This window comes from Tursiops truncatus, chromosome 10 (genome assembly GCF_011762595.2).
Source record: "Tursiops truncatus isolate mTurTru1 chromosome 10, mTurTru1.mat.Y, whole genome shotgun sequence".
Lineage (NCBI taxonomy): Eukaryota > Metazoa > Chordata > Mammalia > Artiodactyla > Delphinidae > Tursiops > Tursiops truncatus.
In genome coordinates this window covers 98,327,164-98,347,908 of record NC_047043.1, presented here as the reverse complement: position 1 = coordinate 98,347,908, position 20,745 = coordinate 98,327,164, and the positions used below count along the sequence as shown (strand labels likewise).

At 58.4% G+C, this 20,745-nt stretch overlaps 2 protein-coding genes across 18 annotated transcripts in view; both read right to left on the bottom strand.

The window, feature by feature from the left end:
* Nucleotides 1-572: 572 nt before the first annotated feature.
* On the bottom strand, nucleotides 573-5,538 carry RHO (rhodopsin). The gene is given in 7 exon segments (NM_001280659.1): nucleotides 573-683; nucleotides 1,534-1,773; nucleotides 1,880-1,986; nucleotides 1,989-1,995; nucleotides 1,997-2,045; nucleotides 3,305-3,473; nucleotides 5,178-5,538. Coding segments are annotated over 7 exon segments (1,044 nt in total).
* Nucleotides 5,359-20,745, bottom strand: part of IFT122 (intraflagellar transport 122) — a 77,720-nt gene continuing 62,333 nt past the window's right edge. For 5 of the 17 annotated variants that reach the window (XM_033865461.2, XM_033865467.2, XM_033865464.2 and 2 more), the window contains 7 exons: nucleotides 19,363-19,463; nucleotides 17,291-17,456; nucleotides 16,287-16,398; nucleotides 15,556-15,681; nucleotides 13,893-13,972; nucleotides 13,465-13,629; nucleotides 12,518-13,117 (listed from right to left, as the gene is read on the bottom strand). In XM_033865461.2, the coding sequence (XP_033721352.1) occupies nucleotides 13,013-13,117; nucleotides 13,465-13,629; nucleotides 13,893-13,972; nucleotides 15,556-15,681; nucleotides 16,287-16,398; nucleotides 17,291-17,456; nucleotides 19,363-19,463 (855 nt within the window). In that variant the 3' untranslated portion in view covers nucleotides 12,518-13,012. The other 12 variants (XM_033865479.2, XM_033865462.2, XM_073787729.1 and 9 more) reach the window with 11 other exon arrangements.

Below are 20,745 nucleotides of genomic sequence, written 5' to 3'. Positions count from 1 at the left end.
CACACGCACACGCACACACACAATCTCATTTGATCTTCACAGCAGCTGTGTGGGGGATTTGGAATTTCCACTTTATGGGGCAAGAAAGTGAGGCCCAAGGAGGAAAACAACTGCTCAAGGGCATCAGACAAGGGTGAGCTGCTGCTGCTAACATGGTTTTGAGAGGATAGATATGCTCTCCCTGCCCATTCATCTCTCCATTCATGTCTCCATTCATTCCTTCCTTCAACCATCTAGCATTTATTAAGCACCTACTATGTGCCCCACTCTGTGCTACACACTTATCCCTAAGCTGGGACACTTTTCCAGAGCAAGAGTTCTCGTGTGCCTGAGAGATGAGTTTGGGGGGAAAGGGGGGTACAGATCCCACCGGCCCCTGGGAAATCAGGACTCCAGACTGGGCCGTCCCTGCCAAGTGAGGAGCCTCATTTTTCTCTCATTAATTCTCTTTTTGTTTGTTTGTTTAAACTCAGGGAGCCTGTGTGACCTGGTTCCGACAGGCACGGCTCCTGATGGGGTGGCTGGGGTGGGGGGCGGGGGCTGGGAGACTCCTACAGTTGGCCACAGAGTCCTTAGGCAGGCGCCACCTGGCTGGTCTCTGTCTTGGAGGCAGTGGTGGAGGCCTCATCGTCACCCAGTGGGTTCCTGCCACAGCACAGGGTGGTGAGCATGCAGTTCCGGAACTGGAAGAAAGGGCATGAGTCAGTGTCAGGGTCCCCCAAAATGTGGGTGGCAACCGGCATGGTCGGTGAGATTTGCCTCCACCCCCGTCCCGCTTCTGGCCTTCCCAGCCTCCACTCCCCTCTCAAATGGCTCCCTGTAGGAACTTACTAAGCCTTCACGACCCCACCCGGAAATGCCAGGACCAAACCTCAGGGGGCTTTGTCACTGGTAATCCATGATGCCTTCTGTGTGCCAAGGGCTATCTGTAAATTATCTCATTTAACCCAAGAGTTTAGGAGTTCACCCTTCCTATGGATGAAGAAACTGATGCCCAAAGAAGGGAAGTGACTTGCCCAAGGTCACACAGCTAGAAACTAGCAGAGCTGGGATTTGAACCCAATATGTCTGACTCCATGTTTTCCCCACTGGATCAAGGGATCCGCAGAGGAACCACTGGTCTGTGTTAAAGGACCGCTTTATCCTTTCATTCCTTGGAACAAGACTTTTTAGCTCCCTGTCCAGCTGTGCGGAAACTGTCACCTATTCCCAGGCTTGGGACTTTGACCGTTTGACCTTTAAAGCAGGCCTCCGAAACCATCTGGATGGGTGCTTCTCATTCTTGAGCCAGCATCAGAGCCACCTGGAGGGCTTGCTAGAAATGCAGGTTCCTGGGCCCACCCTGAGCCTCTAATCAGAAGGTCTGGGGGTTGGCCCAGGAGTCTGAATTTCTCCCAGATGACTCTGACACCCCGGGGAAGACCAACTCCCTGACCATTTTGCAGGTGGAAAGACCGAGGGCCCAGTCAAGAATGTGGCTCGTCCTCTTGTGGCCTTGGGGGACCTGGACCCTCCCGCCTCACCAGCAGGCACCTGCTTGTTCATCATGATGTAGATGACGGGGTTGTAGATGGAGGAACTCTTGGCAAAGAATGACGGGATGGTCATGAAGATGGGGCCAAAGTCGGAGCCCTGGTGGGTGAAAATGTAGAACGCCACGCTGGCATAGGGCACCCAGCAGATCAGGAAAGCAACGACCATGATGATGACCATGCGAGTGACCTCCTTCTCGGCCTTCTGCGTGGTGGCCGACTCCTGCTGTTGGGCAGCTGCCTGCGGGGAAACAGGGCCTGGTGTTCAGACTGAGGCTCCTCTGGGACGGGGGCTGGGCTCAGCCCAGTCAATGTGCGTGTCCCCAGCGCCCAGCATAGGACCATACCTCCTTGACTGTGAAGACCAGCTGCCCGTAGCAGAAGAATATGATGACCAGGGGGATGGTGAAGTGGACCACGAACATGTAGATGACGAAGGACTCATTGTTGACCTCTGGCGAGAGCGTGTAGTAGTCAATCCCGCACGAGCACTGCATTCCCTCTGGGATGTACCTGAGGACCGGTGGGGAGATGGGGCGGGAGGGGCAAAGGGAGACCCACATGTGAGGGACTTGGGAACAGGCCCAGCTGACCAGAGTCCCCTGCCACCGCCTACTGTAGGGCTGGTCTCACTCTGGGCCTCACTTTCCCTCTCTGTAAAATGGGGATAATAAACCTCTCCTTGGTTGTGTGACTGAGGATCACATTGACTGAGGTAAGCGATTCAAATGTACCTGTGGAAACAGTGTTGTTTCACTGTTCGTTCAGCGCCGTGTTATCCCGGGACCACAGTCTCTCCAAGTCTCTCATTCCAGAGGCACGCCCCCAACCCTGTGCCCACCACCGCGCCGCTCTGCCCCGCCCCTCCCAGCCTGCCACTCCCCAGCAGCCGGAGGCCAGGCCTTGGGCCACACAGGGCACAGGTTGGTGGGGAGAAGGGAAAAGCCCTGCCAAGCTCTGTATTTGAGGCGCCCAGGTCTTTCTAGGCCAAAGAGGGGTACACAGGGTAACTAAGGGATCTTTGCACTTTCTGGAAACAAGAGGCCCCGGGGCATCTGGTTAAGATGTTTGGGTGATTTCAGACGATGGTGACACTGGACCAACCTCGGAAAACCCAGTGTCTGTTAGCTGTGCCTACCAGGATGTAACCGGGCCAGACTGGAGAAGACAGGGAAGGGGACCAGAGTTGTTTGTCCCTTGCTGAATTGCTCAAATTCAGCACGGGGCAAAGAACACTGGCCCCAGGAAGACTGAGAGAGGAGGAAAGTGGAGAGAGATGGGAGTTTCCCGGAAGCAGAGGGACACGAGGCCGCCTACAGAGTCACTAGTCCAATGTCCGGAACCACTGTCCACCGCAACCCCAGCTCATCTCAGCCCATTTGGAGATAACAGCCTAGAGTCTGGACAGGACTGCTTCCCAGAGGCTACAATGTCACACCTGCACGAGGAAGGCTCTGCCTCCCCAGGTGCTGAGGCCTAAGGTCAGAGGAACTGCTCAACAGGGCGCTGGACCAAAGAGGATTGGAATCTGGCCCTGGCTTAGTTGCGGATTAGGGGCACAGCCAAGGTGAAGGGTTGGGGCGTCTTGGAGTCCCCTTGACATGGGGACCAGCCCCATAGCAGTGTCAGGGGCTGACCCTCTCTTCCCTGCCCTAAACCTCAACCCCATGACAGCTGCCAGCTCGGGACCTGGAACCAGACAGCCCCCCTGGCTGGAGGACCCTACAAAGAGCCCTGGAGACCCTTCCTTCCCTTCCACTCGGTGATGTTACCTGGACCAGCCGACGAGGGGGGGCGCGGCACAGGCCATTGCCATGATCCAGGTGAGGGCGAGGCCCATGATGGCATGGTTCTCCCCGAAGCGGAAGTTGCTCATGGGCTTACACACCACCACGTACCTCTCGATGGCCAGGACCACCAAGGACCACAGGGCAATTTCACCTGCAAGGTAGCCAGCTGTCAGTCAACACACCACGTGGCTGGACCTGTCTAAGGAGGGGGAGCTCCCCTGAGGGATGGGGTGAGGGCAGTCAGGAAAGCACCTGGGGGCGGGCCTGGAGCAAGGCCTTAGGTTGCGGAGGGCCTGGACATTGAAGAGCGGGTGCGGGGCAGAGGGGCCTATATGCCGCGCAGAGTAACTCCCAGGAAGGTTAGTTCAGCTCAAGGGCTCTGGGTTCTTGAGGGACACAGAAATCGGGTCACGGGGTCATGGCTGGACCGGGAGCCCTGTAGGAAGTTTTTATAGAAAAATGTGTCCTTCATGGGGCAACAGGCAGAGTTCCTGTCAAAAGATATTGCAGAGGCAGCAGAAGCCTGGAGTTGGGAAGCCTTCCCTCCCTCCTGGGCAGCGGCCTCTCCCCTCCAGGGAAATGTAACAACATGAGTTATGTGGGACCCTCTCCTAGGAGCCAAGGAACTGCATAATGTTTTGCTCAGAGAAAGGAGGAGGAAATAATGATGTGATTCAGACATCTGCCCTGCATATCACCCCAGAAACTCAGGAGGGAGGGTGGCCATAGGAATTATCAACCAAACTAGGACATTTCTGAGTGAAAGGGAACACTAGTGAGTATTCCAGGACCATAGTTGTAGCAGAGACGAGTCCGCCTGTGTGTGGCACCCTTCTGGCCTGAGACTGTGTGACTGTGGTCACTGAAGGTGACAAACACCCAGTGATGGCCAGAGTCCCAGGAATGGGGCGGAGGCAGCAGCCTGGACACAGGTGGGAGAGAGAAGACAGGAGGCAGAGCGTCCTTGTGGCTGGTTCTAGGCTCTCCCTGTCACCCTGGCTTTGTAATAATGACCTCTCGTGTCTCCTGCTTGCCTGAGAGGCCATGTGTCCCCAGAGAACGTTCCTCGATCTGAGCCAGGAGACCTAGGTCCTGGTCACTGCCCTGCCATATCCCTGAGTCACTCTTCCCCTCTGCACACTGCAGTTTTCTCATCTGCTAAATGGGATCTATTCTCTGCAGAGAATCAGTTTTTCAGTTAAAGAAAGTATTTTAAACTATGGTTCAGAGCTACACAGATCACCTCACAGGTCTAACGTCTCCCTGTAAATGGACTCATCAACGCAGAAAGCATTCAAGCATGGCAGAGAGGCTGGAGGTGGGCTGGGAGGGAGTCAGCTAGATGTTGGAGAAGGACCGAGCCCATCGCCCAGTACAGGCAGTCAGTGACTGGAGGACTCAGAGCCCTCCTCCCGCCCCAGGCTGGGAGCCCTGAACACAGGGATCTGTCTTGTCCAGCTCTATCCCCAGTGCCCGGCGTGGGTCTGACCCAGCACAGCTGCTGCGAGGGAAGCAGAATATGTCCTGAAGGGCCTCAGAGACATGGGCTTGAAACTCAGCCCCGCCAGACACTTGATGTGACCCCAGCAAGGCCCTTGACTTCTCTCATCTGTTTCCTTGCTGGAAAGCAAGACAATGACCCCACTCCAAGTGAGATCAACAGTGTTCAGTGCCCACCCTCGACAAACGGCAGCCTAGCTCATCATCACTAAAGTGTTTGTTGATTAAGTGAGGGCTTTGGATAATGGCCTCTCAGCCACCATCCCCAAGGCATAGGCTGTCCCCAGACACTGGCCCCCTCACGCCGCAAGCTCCCGGCTCCTGTAGCCCCCGTCACCCGCACCCCAGCTCATACCGCCCAGGGTGGCAAAGAAGCCCTCCAGATTGCATCCCGTGGGCCCGAAGACGAAGTACGCGTGCAGAGAGGTGTAGAGGGTGGTGGTGAAGCCACCGAAGACCATGAAGAGGTTGGCCACGGCCAGGTTGAGCAGGATGTAGTTGAGAGGCGTGCGCAGCTTCTTGTGCTGGACCGTGACGTAGAGCGTGAGGAAGTTGATGGGGAAGCCGAGCACGATCAGCAGGAACATGTAGGCAGCCAGCACGGAGAACTGCCACGGCTCAGCCAGGTAGTACTGCGGGTACTCGAAGGGGCTGCGCACCACGCCTGTCTTGTTAGAGAAAGGCACGTAGAAGTTCAGGCCCTCCGTCCCGTTCATGGCTGCGGCCCTTGTGGCTGCCCTGCGGCAGCTCCAACCGGAGGATGCTGCTGAGGCCTGAGCTCAGCCACGCAGGGCTCCGGCTGGATGACTCCAGGCTCTGAAACCCGCCCCCCCCCCCCAGGCCCTTATAAAGTGACCTCCCCTCCCTAAGCTCCTGGCTGAATCAGCACCTGCGAGATTGGGGGCGTTATTAATCATATTAATCCTCACTGCTGCAACTGGGGGCCTAATTGGCTTCCAAGAGGGGCCAAGGTGACTCCAGGTAGAAGGCTTCTGTCCGGGAAGGGAGGTGCTGGGGACCCTGGGAAAGGGCAGGAGGCCCGCCCCCAACTCTCCTGTCCCCGAGGAATCTCTGTCATCTCAGCTGATGGCCTTGGCCTGACATTGGGACCTCTGACTCCATACCCCCACTTCCCTCTGGCTTAGTGCAAGCAAACTTCGTCTTCCTCCCAAATGGACCATGAGCTCCCAGAGGGCAGAGGTGCCGGTTATTCTCTCATCCCCTCACTCAGCCCCTCACCCATTCCTTCCCCACCTAAGTCACCTCCTGGCTCATGCAGTAACCGCATACTGAGAGTAGCCCATCTGCCAGGTTGTGAGCTTCGCAAGGGCAGGGCACTCCCCATGGCAGACACAAGCCCGGCATCACCCAGGAGCTCAAAAAGCATTTGTTACATTGAATTGGAATTCACTCGCTCACTCGTTCCACAATCATTTATGTGCAGGCCACTGGGGAGCCGAAGCTTGAGGAAGGAGGAGCTTACAGGCTGAGGAAGACTCCCGTGTGGGAAGAACAGCTCCTGGCCCAGGGAGGAAGCGTGCCTACCTGTGGAGATGTCCAGGGAGATAACATTTTGAGGGAGGGGGGACACTGTGCCAGGTTGCCAAGTGGGGAAGACAGCGTAGACTGAAGACAAAGGCTGGGCAGAGGCCTGAGGCCCACGTGGGATGTGGCCAGCTCTGGTGGGGCTTAGTGCCAGGGGCTTTATCCAGGGGCAGGGGGCAGTGCCTTGGGCAGATCTCGGCAACAGAAAGGTGGCTCAAAAGCCCTCAAAGATGGATTGAAGGGAGTGAGGATGGAGGAGGGTACCAAGCGGGGGCGGGGGGGTTGACCGAAGCAGGGAGGGGACAGAGGCCCTCGGGGCTCCGGAAGGAAGGCCCTTGACTGCAGGAGGTGAGCTGTGCCAAACGCGTGTCAGGCACCAGATCCCTGCAATGAGCGAGGCAGGCGTGGTCCTGGGCACCCCCGCATGAAGGGGAGGTGGACCCCGGAAACAGGACTGGGTGGACACTGCAGCACACAGGATGCGACCCGGGATGTCTGGTCAGGCTGGGTTGGGACCATGGGCCTTGGATGCCAGGTGACAGGCAATGCCATGAGGGTGGGTCCCAGGACAGCGGGATGAGCTCTGGGGGAAAATGAGGGCCCCCATGTATAGCAGGATGGTGAGGACATCCCCCAGGAGTGAACTGGGAGCCTGGCCTTCAGGTGCTCATTGACCACGGGCCAGCCACAATTTTTTTTTTTTTTTTTTTTTGTGGTATGCGGGCCTCTCACTGTTGTGGCCTCTCCCGCTGCGAAGCACAGCCTCCGGACGCGCAGGCTCAGCGTCCATGGCTCACAGGCCCAGCTGCTCCACGGCATGTGGGATCTTTCTGGACTGGGGCACGAACCCGTGTCCCCTGCATCGGCAGGCAGACTCTCAACCACTGCGCCACCAGGGAAGCCCCCAGCCACAAATTTTTATCCAGCACCTACTGTGATCCACACAAGGTGCTCAGTTCTGGGGGACAGAGTGGACAAGAAGGACCAAGGCCCTATCTGCAGGAAGTGTTTTTCTTGGACACAGGAGAGCAAGGAGGGCCCCACAAACAAATAATGAAACCAGTAACAACAGGGTAAGTTCAGATGGCAACTTACTCCCAGAGCATGGTTGTCTAGAGCAGCCCAGGAAGGCCTCTCTGAGAACTCAAGGGTGGAAGGAGTTCTGTGGGGGTAGAGACGCTCAGCGAGAGAGAACAGCACGTGCAAAGGTCCTGAGTCTGGGAATACAGGCCGGCCAGGGAAGTGTACCAGTCTTCAAGACTTCCATCACTTAAGTTCCCTCATGCTAGTTTCTCTTCCCACCTGGGTTTCCTACACCTGTCTGCTTAGAAATGTGCCCCCTTCCCTCCAGCCCACCTGGGGCTCCAGACCCCTGAGGCCCCGGGCAGGGTCAGGACTCGTGCACAGAAGCCTGATGAAATGTGTGCTGGTGAAAGAGCCAGGGGCAGGCGTGGCGGGTGGGTGGGGCGTGGTCCCTCAAAGTGCAAGGCGCTTGGCCCAGTGATTAGGCCTGTTGTTAATGAGGTCAAGGGGAAGAGTTTCTGACGCGGCCCTTGGTAGCCAGACAGAAGGAGAGACAGTGGACACCCTGGGTCAACACCAGCCCACACAGCCCTGCCCAGGCCGGGCTGATCCCTCGACCCTCGACCTCAGGACCTTGCTTGTTACCTCCTAGTGCTTATGACAATCTGGAAGCTTTTAATTCCTATTCTGTTCATGTGTCTTTTGTCCATCTCCTAGGCTGTAACGTTTGAGTCCCTCGGGGTAGGCTGGGGCCTGTCCTGCTCACCACAGGGCCCCAGAGCCCAGCTCCACACACAGCAGGAGCATGGAAATCATTTTCCCTGAAACTGAATGAGCTGGGATTTCTGTTTGGTTCACTGAAGTATTCCCTGAGGTCCGGCACATAATAGGTGCTCAAGAAATATTTGTGGACTGAGGCAATGGATCTAGGTTACATCAGGAAGTGCTTCCCTTCTCTAAGACTCAGGTTCACCCTCTGTAGGACAGTCTAATAATCCCACACTCACAGGGTGAGGAGATGGGGGGTTAAAGGCCATCCCTGATGTGATGGAGCTCTGTTCTGTAACGCATGATAAAAAACTAAAAAAAAAAAAAAAGCTCTTTTTGTTCAGAGGAACAGGCTCATGGAGCGAGCAGGAAGGTCATTAAAAGACACCTACTCTGACCCCCTCCTTGCCGCATTTTGCAGGTGGGGAGACCAAGGCCCCTAGTTGGCAGGGAGTCACCCAGGTCATGTGACAAACCTGCCTGGCCACATCTCCCTCCTGCCCCAAAGACGGCTCTCAGGAAGAGCTTCCCTTCATAACTCACACCACGCTGCCAATGACAAAAGAGGGCTGCGCTGGGGTGCTGGAAAAGGCCTGACTGAGTCGGTCAAGCCTGGGCAGCAGTGGTGGAGGCGGCACTGGGCTCAAGCCTGTGGCTCTCGGTCGCCAAGAGAGCCCCGGAAGACCCGCTTCCCCTCTCAGTTTGCTGGGGCTAGAAAACTCTGGGGATCCCCGCCCACCTGCATGGTAAACCTGACCCGCTTTCCCCACCAGGGAAAGCGCTCACAGACCTTCAGGCCTGACGATACAGGTCTCACGGTCCTCCCTCGCTGGACTGAGGCTCTGCGGCCACAGCGCCAGGTGTAGCCCAGCCCTCCCCACTTCCCTGTGCCTCAGTTTCCTGTAGGTGATCAGTGAGCATTGCTGAAAGCGTTATCCTCTTCTGAACCTCGTTCAATCCACAGCCATGGAGCGCCCCCGCCAGCTCTAAACGTCTGGGCACCCACCCATCACACATTCATTTCCTATTCGGTAGTCATCACTGTTAGCAACGGTCTTATGTGTCTCCTGACTGACGGCCCATCTCTCTCTAGAAGGCAGGGCCGGCTCGGTCTGTTCTTGGCTACACCTGAGCTCGCAGCCCAGAGTAGGTGCTCAGTAAAGATTTGCCCAGTGAAGGAACATCTGCTCCCAGCCCCGTGAGGAGGCCTCAGTCCCCTCTGACCACTGGGGGAAATGATGTTCCTCGGCAGAGCCGGAACGGAGGCCAGGCGGCTAGCCCTCCAGCCTGAGCTCTTTTGTCCCCTGTGTCAGGAGGTTTAGAGAGCGGCTCAGAGCACACGAGGGCCAAGTCCGGGTGTGGGCAACCTTCTGAGCCGCTGCCCCTCTTGGCCAGGCTGAGAACAAGCTGCGAGGAGCCGTGAGGGGTGGCGCCGGGGCCGCCGGGGTTGGTCGTCTCTGCTTCCCCGGGCCAGCCCCTCTGGCACGCCAGGGGTAGGGCTCCTACTTGGCCATGCAGGATTAGGGCTTAGGGGACAGCGCGCAAATAGCTCGTAAGCCTCTGCGTGGAGGTGCTGCTTGCTCAGCAGCACCCCCCCCCCGCTGCCTCCCCTCACTGGCTTAACCCCACAGGCTGCGTCACCACAGCTGAGTGACGCCTTAGACTGAGCTGAGAATGTCAAGGGGGGAGAGGGAAGGAGAGGCCGACTCTCCTCTCCTTCCGGCCTCCTCTCCTCCCGCCCCACTTCCTTCCTCCTTCTTCCTTCCCTCCCACTGCAACATTTGGCCTGAGCTGGGTGCTGGGGACACTGAGATGAATCCTAGACAGTCCCCGTCCTCAAGGAGCGCCCAGGCTTAGGAGGCAGCAGACAAAGGGAAAACTAATAACCGTGAGAGGTGGGAATACGCTCCAGCCCCAGAGCTGTGGGGGCCCAGAGGAGTGAGATTTGGACCAGGAAGTGGCGAAGCTCCCCAGCCTAGGCAGGGGGACAGCTGGGTCCAGGTCCAAGGAGGGAAGGGCCGGCTGGCGTAGAGGTGCTGGGGCCGCGGGATGGGATGGCAGGGGAGGCAGGAGCGCCTACGAGTCCGGGGGGCCAGCTGGCGGCCAGCAGGGGCCACTAAAGTTACAAGCAGGGGAGGGGCGTGGCCGGGTTCCATTCTAGGAGATGTTCTGGAGTCTGGCTGGAGGAGTATCAGGGTGTACTTGGGCAAGTGCTGGGCCCAGGGTGACAGCTCTGCCCAGTGGTGGCCTCTCTGCTGGGGCTCCTACCTACCCTGAGGTCAGGGCTGGCACAAGTGGAAGGTCATCTGGTATCTGCCACCGGCAGCAACCTTGGAGAAGGGGCACCTGCCCACCTGTTCGAGAGCCATGAGGGGCTCCCGGCTTCGGCAGCCTTGCTGGGGGTAGGTGCAGACACCAGTGGGCTGAGGCCGGGCCAGAGCCAGGGCCACCTAAGGTCTGGCCTGGGGCTCTTTCTGGGCCACCCAATCCCTGCTTCCGTACCTCCTCCTTCCAGGAACTGGAAACAGTGCTGAGGACCTGGAGCCAAGAGGTCAGGATCAAGTCGCAGCCTGAACCACTTCCAAGCTGCACAGCCTCTGGCAGCCGCTCCTCTCCCCGGGCCTCAGTCTCCTCTTAGTGAGACAGGCATCTCGAGACCCCCGTGGTGCCTGCCTCACTGTGGCATGGGAGGGGCTGTCAGGGTCATCTGACACAGACTGAGGCTGGAACCTCAGTGTCAGAGCTGGAGGGGCCTCTTGTACAGATGGGAAAACAGCCTTGGAGAGAGGGCTGGACCTGGCCAAGGCCTTGTCCAGGTTGGAACAGGAGAGCAGCAGGACACAGTGCTCACGCACAAAGGCTGTGCCTGCCTGTGACTCTGTCTCGACTCAGTAAATATTTGATGAATGAAAGAAAAGAGAATGTCACTGAGCCTCAGTCTCAGCATCTGTACAATGGACATCCTTGAAGACGGAGAGGGTTACAGAAGATGGTGCATGGGAAGTGCTCGGCACCATGTCTGGCGCTCGGTCAGGGCCAGACTTAACAGGAGCTCAGACCCAGGCCTCTGGCACTCAGCTCCCCTGTGGCAGCAGAACCCGGCACAGCACACCCTCACCTCTGCGTCGTTCGGCTGACAGGATGCACGCTGGAGTCTCAGGCTGGGCCCCTCCCCTGCCTCTAGCCTCTATCTTATCTGTCACTGTGATTGACGCCTGTTAGGTGGCGGGGGGCTGTTTTTTCCCTCTCCTTTCTCCCAGCCATATGCAAGTGCTTTCAGTTCAAGTAATGCGCTAATGGAAACCCTAACACATTAATAAATGTTTAGCGAGAGAGAGAGCATGCATGATCGTACGTAATTAGACACTCAACGGAGGAGTTCTGTTGGCACAACTCTCTGGCTCCCTTTCTGTATTTTCCTCCATCATCCCCTAAGAGAGATGCAGAGGGAGGCAGGGAGGAGAGGGTGGGGCAGGGTCCAGCTCTGGACTCACCACTGGGTGGCCTCTGCAGCTGCTCCCTTCTCCAGGCCTCAGGGTCTTCATCCCTCCAATGGGGACATTTGTCCCGCTCTGCCCACTTCACAGATGCCCTGTAAAGTATCAATATCTAATCACCAGGGTGGTTTTCCACACATTCCCTGGCAGCCCAGTTCCCTTCTTCCTGCCGTCAGGACTTTGTATAAAGCACTGGACTGCTCGCTGCCTCCTGGGCAGGTAGAGCGGAGGGCGAAGGGAGAGGCCTCAGGACAGGACAGGGGCTTCGCAGCCAGGGCCCCAGCACCTCCACTAGCCCCCATGGCGGCAGAAGGGAAATCACCCCCCTCCGTCACTGAGCCAGCCTATGAAGCACGGCGGGCACAGAAAAGGTCCCCAAAAAACGTCAGCTCCCCTCCCCAGCTTCTCATCGGCCCTCGAGCTGCCGAATCGGACACTTGCCGGTGCTCGGGAGAAGGGACCTTCCTGGAACTTCAAACGAAACCCACCCGCTCCAGGAGCTGAAGGAAGGGGAAAGCTTCAGGTCACCTTGTGGGGCTAGGGGATGGTGGGGAGCAGGGGGGCCTGGCCCCAGCTGGGAAGTGGAGAGTCGACTCCAGAGCCCCTGGGAGCGGCAGCCCTCTTTGCCACCTTCTTTAGAGCCAGATATCTTATCTTCTCGTTGAGATGGAGCCCCGTTAAAACCAAAATAAATAAATATTTTTAAAAACCCGTTCCCCTACCATTCCCATTTCGATTAGATTAAATTTTAAGAGCACACAAATGTAATGTTCCTCTCAGATCAAATTAGAAACAGGTGCACTTTTGCATAAGGAAATTAAGTTGCAGACAATACGAAGATTTGTGAAAATGCAGGCACGGATGATGAAAATAAGTAGCCCTTTTATTTGTAATTATTGAGGCAATCTGTTCACAAAGTGTACATGTTAATGGTCTGACAGATCTGTGGACTCCAGCAGGCTGCCGTGAACAACTCAGAGCCGTTCTGAAAGTAACAGATTTTTTTTTCTTAGAAAATATATGTACATTCTCTTCTCCCTCTCCTGGCAGTATTTACAAGGCATGAAATGCCATAAATAGGAATTCCGTGGTTACACAAGGCCCCTCCCTAGAGTTCAAACTTGATCTGGGCAGAAGACACATTCTGACAGTTTAACTCTTCCTTCGATAGCCCAGCTGCCTGCAAGGCGGCCGGGAGGGGGCAGGTGGTCCCGAGGCTGCCGGTCAAGGGCTGGGGTCGTCGATGCGCCTCCGGCAGTAGGGGCAGCAGGTGTGCTGAAGCACCAGCAGCTCGTAGTCCTCTGAGTGGAACATCTGAGGAGAGACGGCCGGGACCCCAGGCCGCAGCTCTGGGCGCTCAGCAGCCCCAAGCTTGGTGGGGACCACTGACCTTCCAAGGGCAGGTGGCTTGGCAGTGAGTCGGGACTAGAAACACCACATCCAGGCCACCTTTGTCTGAGGACTGGGAGGGAGGGGGAGAAGGTCGGAGGCCCCTTTTTTTCCTAAATGAAGTTCAAAGGTGCATCACATTTGCCCAGCCCTCCTGGTTTAAGGGCAGGTACAGAAAGCACAGGGTCAGGGGCAAGTCCACTCCAGACAGCCCATGGAATGCATGTGAGAGTGGGGAGGGCCTAAGGATGGCCGAGTCTTTCTCCCAACTCGGAGCCCTGGTCTTGGCCTTGGCCGCTGAGGGACACCTGTGTTCCTCCCAGATGCCTGGCCTCCCTAAGGGGACATCTGGGAAATGGAAAAGCAGTGGAGACGAGAAACTGGGAACCACACACGAGCTGCAGGCAGCAGGCAAGGTACCTGGAAGCAGGAGGGGCACATGGTGATGGAGGCGTCGGGCAGGAGGGAGCGGAAGTACTGCCACCGCAGGGGCGGGGGCCAGCGCTTGATGAGCACGTCCCGCCGGCTCATGGAGCGCAGCACCGAGCGGTTCACCACCACGGGCACAAACTCCAAGCCACCTTGCTGTAGGGCAGGCGGGGAGAGGGGCACCAGGGCCCTCACTCAGCCACGGGGACATGTTTACGTGGATTATGATCCCACAGAGGACCCCAGACACTTCCCCCACCGGGTCCCTCAATAGAACCTGGCCAGGCCACCTCTGTGAAGGCACCTTCTCTCCCCCGAGTGGCCCCGACAGGGAGTGTGCGCAGAAAAGGGACCCAAGACCACCCTGCCAGCAGGCCTCATGGGTCTCAGAAGCCCGTCACTCAGAGGGGCGCCCTCACCTCAAAGCTGAGCTTGGCTGTGAAGGGGTCATCGTCTCCCATGGAGTCCAGGGTCTCGTCCAGCCTCAGAGTCTGGGAAGCTGCAGGAGCTAGTCAAGGACGGGACCTGAGGCCGAGGGACAGGCCCCACCCTCCACCCGATGCGTTGAGACCCACGGGAGCTCCCTCCAGGCCTTGAGTGGCACTCTCCCTACCAGCCGTGGGGAAGCGTGGCAAGGTCTGTGGAGTGGCTTTCCAGATGGAGGGATGGAGGGAATGTGGGCCGGGGTGACGCCGCGGTCACACGAGGCCGGGGCCACACCCAGAGCACAGGTGGGGAAGGAGGAGACAAGGGGCTCTGACGGGCCTCTGCTGCCTCCTCAGACCAGGCACGGCTCATGGAGACCGGCGAGAAGCGCCGTGTGAGCGGAGGCCTGTGGGCCTGCTGGTGTGGGAGCAGCAACGATGGGCCTGGCTGGGAACCACGGCCGGCAAACCCGCCAGCTCCTGGAGAAACACTCAGCAGCTGCCGGGTGGTCTGCAGGCACCTGAGGTGGCCTCGCAGATCCTGTTTCAGGGAGAAGGCGGAGAGCGCCTGCGGATCCCAGGGAGCCGCCCCTCTGCCAGGCTGGCTGGGTCTGATGAGGAAGGGCCCCCCAGGGGAAGGGAGGCTGCTGGTGCCGAGTCAGGCGCGGGACATGGCCCCGCACAGCAGCTACGACCCAGCCTAAGCATCTGACGTGAGTGTGTAGAGGGTGGGCGTGAGTGCAGATACGGTTCCCGTCTCTGTCCTTCAGTAAACAACTGCCTGGGTGTTCCTCAATCCTGCTCCTCCAAACGTGGTCCACAGACCAGCGGCATCGGCCTCGTCTGAAAGCTCGTAGAAACACCGGCTCCCAGTCCACCGAGACCTGCCCACCCAGCTGCCGTGTGCTCACAAGGCCCACCGTGTGCACGCCGTAGCTCGGCTGGGACCACGACTGCGGTCCTGGCCACAGGGACACCTGACGTGTTCCAGGGAGGGCGTGCCCCGGGGTTTATGCTGACACGCTGGGAGAAGCGCCGGGGGTCGCAGGGCTGATGGGATGCAGGCTGGGCACTGCTGGTGGGGACAGGGCAGGTGCGGCCTACGAATGAAGCTACCAGAGGATAGCAGGCCCCAGAGGACAGGAGGCAGGCTCCCGTCAGCGCTGAGCAAGCATCTGGGTGAGGCTGAGCACCCGTCCATGCTAGGTTTCTCTACACCCTTTTGTTGCCTGGCCTGTCCAAGTTGTGTCTCTGTCCCTTGTCCATAAAAGTGACCTGACCAGAAGAGCTGGGCCACCGATACAGGCGTCATACGCCGCGTTGGCTGCTCACCAGCCCCACACAGCCAGAAGCAGGGGAGCGCCTTTCAGGAGCCAGGGGTGGGTGGGAGGCCCTCCTGGGTGGAAGGCCAAGGCGGCATCTCCACTTCCATGTGCCACTTCTGGCCTGTGGGCACGTGCTGTCCCCTCCTGCACCGCTGCACCCTGGCCAGCGCTCTGCCCATTTCTGGCCCTATGCCTGCTCCCACATGGTCCTCACCATCACACAGGGTGGCCTGCCCTGCCCTGGCCTTACCCCCCAAGGCCCCTGCCTCCTGGCGTGCTCCCAGGCCGACGCTCAGCTGACCCACACAGGGTCTGGCCAGCACCCAGGATACTGTTGCTTGCGATCTCTTGCCATTTATTCTCACGCTTGTGTCTTGGCGCCTCCAGGTCAATTAGGGAGATGGCTTCTTCATCAGTAATCCCCTCCTCCAGGTAGAATTCAACCAGGTGCAGCACCTCTGCAGGCACAGGGAGGGGGAGGGGCTGGGGCTGGAATGCTCTCACCAGGCAGCGCGAGGGGGTGGAAGGGTCCCAGAGCTCCTTCCCCACCCAGCACAGGCCTCTCTGAAAGCTGGCAGGTGCAGCATTGCTGCCTGCCACACATCTGGGGTAAGCAAGCATGTGTGCGTGTACGTGTGTGTGCGTGCAGGCATGCGTGTGTACGCAAGGGTGAGCACCGGGGGCCTTTACCCCTGCTCTGTCCCCCTAGGAGCCGGAGGGACTCCTCTACAACGGAAGAGAAGCGTCTCTGCACAGCTACTGGGAAAGGGCTTTTGACCCTCGTCAACATGGAAGAAGCTGGGGCTTGAGAGCCACATCAGCCTCGCAGATGGAGGGCCTGACTAGCAGCGCCTCTTCCCAGGCATTTTCATCAGGCAGCGCTGCACACTGGGCTCTGAGGGGTGGGTGCTTCAGGTCGGGGCAGCACTGGGGTCCTGCCTCTGGGAACCTGGAGTGACTGTGTGTGTCAGGCGGGGTGGGGGTCTCACAGTCCCCGATTTCCAAAGGAGGACACAGGTGCCCCACCCACATGCCGGCCGCCCCAACCGCACACAGCACTCACCATAGGAAGAGGCTGAGAAGACGAAGGGCTGGCGGCAATTGATGCAAACGTTGCCCAGGTTGTTTAGCAGCGGGTTGTTGGTGGAGCAGCGGTAGCACAAGGGCACCAGCTCCTACAAAACGCCAGCACCACAAAGGCCCGAGGGCCCAGCAGGGGTGGGGTGGGGTCCAGCCCCGTCTCCTCCCCTGGCTTCAGCTCCCTGGGGCCTGGCGGCTGAGAGGAAAGGCCACCTGGGTAGGTGGGGAGGGGGCACTGGAGAGGGCACAGCACACAGGCTCTGAGCTGTGGCAAAGCAGCATAAGGGCCTACAGGGACCACAGCGGTGCTGGACACCCCCTTCCCAGGCAGGGCTCAGCAGCGCGGTTCTCCTGGCAGGAATGACAACCACCGCGGCCCCTGTTTACCAGCCAGTCCCTGTGCTCCATGGACTGCGCTAAGCACATTACCCACGTTGGCTCACTTCTCTTCACAGCTTCTCGTGGGAAAGCTATTAGGCGCATCCCCATTTCATAGAGCTGGAGACCGAGGAAATGGGGGAACTGGGATTTGAACCTAGATCTGTCTGATGCCAAGTCTCCGCTCTGTGCTTGAAGGAGGGGACTGTGAAAGAGACAGCGGCTGGTTGGGTTGGAGGAAGGCGGGCTGGGGCACTGACTGAGCTGCAGACACTCGGAGTAGATTTGCTGGCAAGTGACAAACCGGTTCCAGAAGGGGTGGGCTAGGGGAGGGGCTCCTAGGCTGAGGTGAAGGCAGGGCCAACCTGGGCACTGGGGCAAAGCAGACCTGGAGCCTCGGGAGAGCTAGGAAGCAAGGGAGGGCAGGGCTGTGGCGGAGAAGAGAGGACACAGAGAGGGAAGAGGGGAGAGAGTTGGCAAGCCAGGGCTTGGGTGGCGGGCGGGCGGGAGCGCAAAGCCCCAGGAGCACGGCAGCCATCTACAAATGAACCCAGGTCGCACTAGGAGGTGTCAGGAGAAGCCTCCTGCCCGAGGGGGCCGCGCCCTCACCTCGCTGTCCTGGAAGGGCTTGGAGCGGATGGTCAGGCTGCCCAGCTCAATGGACTTCTGGAACCTGGCGGGGGTCTGCAGGCCCTGCAGTTTGTCATAGGCGTGCCGGGCCAGCTTGTAGGCACCCAGTGCTTTGCTCTGTTTGGCTAGAGTGAAGAGCGTGTTCCTGCCAATAACGACGTTAAGGACAGTAGAGGTCACTCCAGGCCCGAGAGCTGGCACTGCCCACCTCTGGAGCGAGCTCCGTGCTGGAACGCAGCTCGTGCTGGTGCCAGGAGAGCACGGGAAGGAGTCTGAGCACTGCCTCGCTCATTCGTGGGATGTAAGTATATTTCTCAGGTATCAAGGCCCAGAGATTTTTCCAGAGATAGAGACAGCGTAGTTTCCATTAATATTTTGATCTTGCTTGGGGTTTCTGGGCCTGCTGACGGCTCACTCTGTACCCTGCCCAAGCCAAAACGGCTCCCTTGGCCTCACCCAGCCTGCCAGCCAGGCCCTAGGATGCCTGGCACCAAGCACCCCCCTGCTCCAGCCCCGCCAACAGAGCCTGGTCCCAGACCGCCCCGGTGCAGACACTCCTGTGCCTGCACTTCACCAAGGCCATGGCGAGCTCTGAGCGCAGCCTCCCTTGCTCCAAGGCCCTCCTTGGAACTCCTAGGCTTTGTGCTCCATCTCAGGTCACCTCAAAGGCCGGCTGTGCCCAGGCCTGGCCTGCCCTTCCTCCCCTCCCTCCACCTATGACTGCCCTTCCCCACTTCTCCCTAACACGCCTCAGCTAAATGAGGCCCAGGCCCAACCTCCTCCCCACTCTCCCTCCCCAGGCTCCTGTTCCCCACACCCCCAGCGTGGCCCCGCCCACCCCAGCAGTCACGTGGAGGCCAGTTTCCTTGTCTGTGTCTCCACCGTGCCTGATCAGAGTCAGGCGCTGTGTCGGGAGCTGTTTCCACATCCCCAGTGGACAGCAAGGGTGAAGCTCAGGGCAAGGGTTCAGTCAAACTCTGCTGACTTGAACAGAACTTGCAGCAAAGGCCGGGTGTAGGTCCCGAGAGCCCCTTGGTCTGTGGCAGCTTCCCCTGAAATGTAAATGACGGGCCTGAAACCCTTTAGAGAAGCTAGTTCTCACCTCTGAACCCTCGACTGGGAGGGTTTTTTACTCAAGGAAAGAAGGCAGGGTTGGGTGGGGCTGGGAAGGGGCTTAGAGATAGTGGTGTTTAGAAGAGGACATGGGTTTATTACGACTTTTATCACTTTGAGGACCTTCAGGATTTGGGGTCATTTCCTGGTCGTTTCTGGCAGCACAGGCCCTCAGGCCCTGCCTCCGCTCACGGCCCCTCCGTGGCCCTTACCAGACAGAGAAGGAGAGTCCGGGTCACAGGGAGGCCCTCAGGCCGCTGCCCCTCCAGCCTGGCACGCAGGGGGCCTTCAGCTCCTCCCTCCCCCCACCTCACTTCCCTCCAAGCCCTTCCAGGCGCTGGGCGCTCCCCTGGAACATGTACTCCACGTCTTCCCTGGTTACCTCAGCCTACAGGATGGCTGTCACCTCCTCTAGGCAGCCTTCGCCAACCCTGGCCCCGGCCTAGCTGCATTCCACCCTGGGACACAGCACACGCCCCACTGAACCAGGCCCTGACACTTGTCACCTCCCCATTTGATGGCAGTTTGTCGCCTACTGCCTGGTCCGGGGCCGGGGATGCAGCAGGTGCTCTGTCCACCTGGGCTGAATAAACGGTCCCCCCCCACCCCCCAGGGAAGTGCCCAATATTCCAAGCCCCGAAGGCCTGGCGTTTCCTTCACTTCAGTCACACCCTCATCTGTGGGTTCTGGGAGGGCCTGGACAGTGTGTTGGCCAGAGGCCTGCTGCAGGGCCCAGCCCAGAGAGCCCTGAAAACTAATCCTCCCTTGGCGCTCCCTCGGTCTCCCTGGCTGAGCCTCTCTTCCAGCCGAACAGCAGTGGCAGGGCGAGCTCTCTCCCCTCCCCGAGGCAGCTGGAGAGAGGGAAACTTCTGCCAGCAAAGTGCTCTGGCCATTAGACAAGAGGGGCGGGACAGAGGGTGGGGTGAGAGAAAGGATACACTTTAGAGATGCCCAGGGGAGTGTCCTTGGTCAGGCTGTGCAGCAGGAACCTGGAGATGTTGAAGAGCGTTTCGGGAAGGTGGAAACTGAACGGCTCCTCCTGCCGTGAGGAAAGCAAACAGGATTGAATTTCTCAGCCGAGCTGCTGCTGCGCTGGGCGAGAGGCAGACACCAGTAACTCCAAGCGACTTCAACAGAACAGCAGACCCACCCAGTGGGCACCTACTGTGTGCCGGGCGCCTGCAGCCACTGCCTCTGGTGGTCCCCAACCCAATCCCGTGAGGGAAGCATTGTCATCCTCACTGTGCTGACGAGAAAACCGAGGCCTCGAGAGATGATCTGCCCAAGTCACCAGCTAGAAAGGAGTGGAGCTGGGATTCAAACCCAGGTCTGATCCCAAAGCCCAACAATGTCTTTCTCCCAAGCTCACTGCCTCTGGGGTCAGTAAGGATTCCACTTCCCTGAGCTCAAGCTGTCTCCAAGTAGCTCTAGAAGAGGAGACCTTTATGCGGTTTAAGACATGACCTCCATATAAGCACGTCTTTAAGCGGAGGCAATTAACCCCTTGTAGGATGAAATCGCAGGCCTCTTCTCTGCTGTACAGCAGCAGCCTGACTGTGCGACGCCCACAGGTGTGCCAGGCGCTGGGGCTCCCAGCTGCATCCCTCCGCCCCCAGAGCCCGGCACAGGCCCTGACAGACAGGCACTCAAGACATGCTGAGTTGAAGGAACAGGTCTTCTGCACCCAGAGGCTGCCAGAAGCTCAACACAGTAGAGCAGAGGGAACTTTCTATCAGGAGGAGTCTATAAAAGATTAAGAAAACCCTGTTTCGAAGGAATCTGGCGCGTGGCTTTAGATGACAAGATGAAAGCAGGCCAGCTACCCACCCCCAGCCCCCACCAGTGAGCACCTAATGGTAATAAAACTGACATTTCCTGAAGGGTCTTGCTAGGCCACAGTCATCACTGAGCCACCAGGACTTAGGCCCTCAGTTTGTGAGGGTCTTAGGTCTCAGTTTGTGAGGACTCACTTTACACTACTTCTTTGGTCCAGAACCCAGCAGTCTCTCTTTAGTTCTCACTTAAATTTCTATAGCTTCTGTTAGTTCCAAGAACCCAAGAAAACCTGAGAGTGCATCCTTTTCTGGGTGACAGCCAGGGAGAAGCCTGCCTCTGGTTATACTGCACTAGATGTGGAAGCTAAGAAATGTCCCAGAAAGAGGAGGGAGTGTGTGTGTTGCGGGGGGGGTCCTCGGGATTCGCACCTCTCCTCTGGGAAGGACGCCATTATCTCAGAAAAGGTCTGATGCTTCCCTTTCCAGCCTGCTCTCAATCAGAGCTGCTCTGCCGGGCCCTGATGCCAAACCCTAAAACACCACACC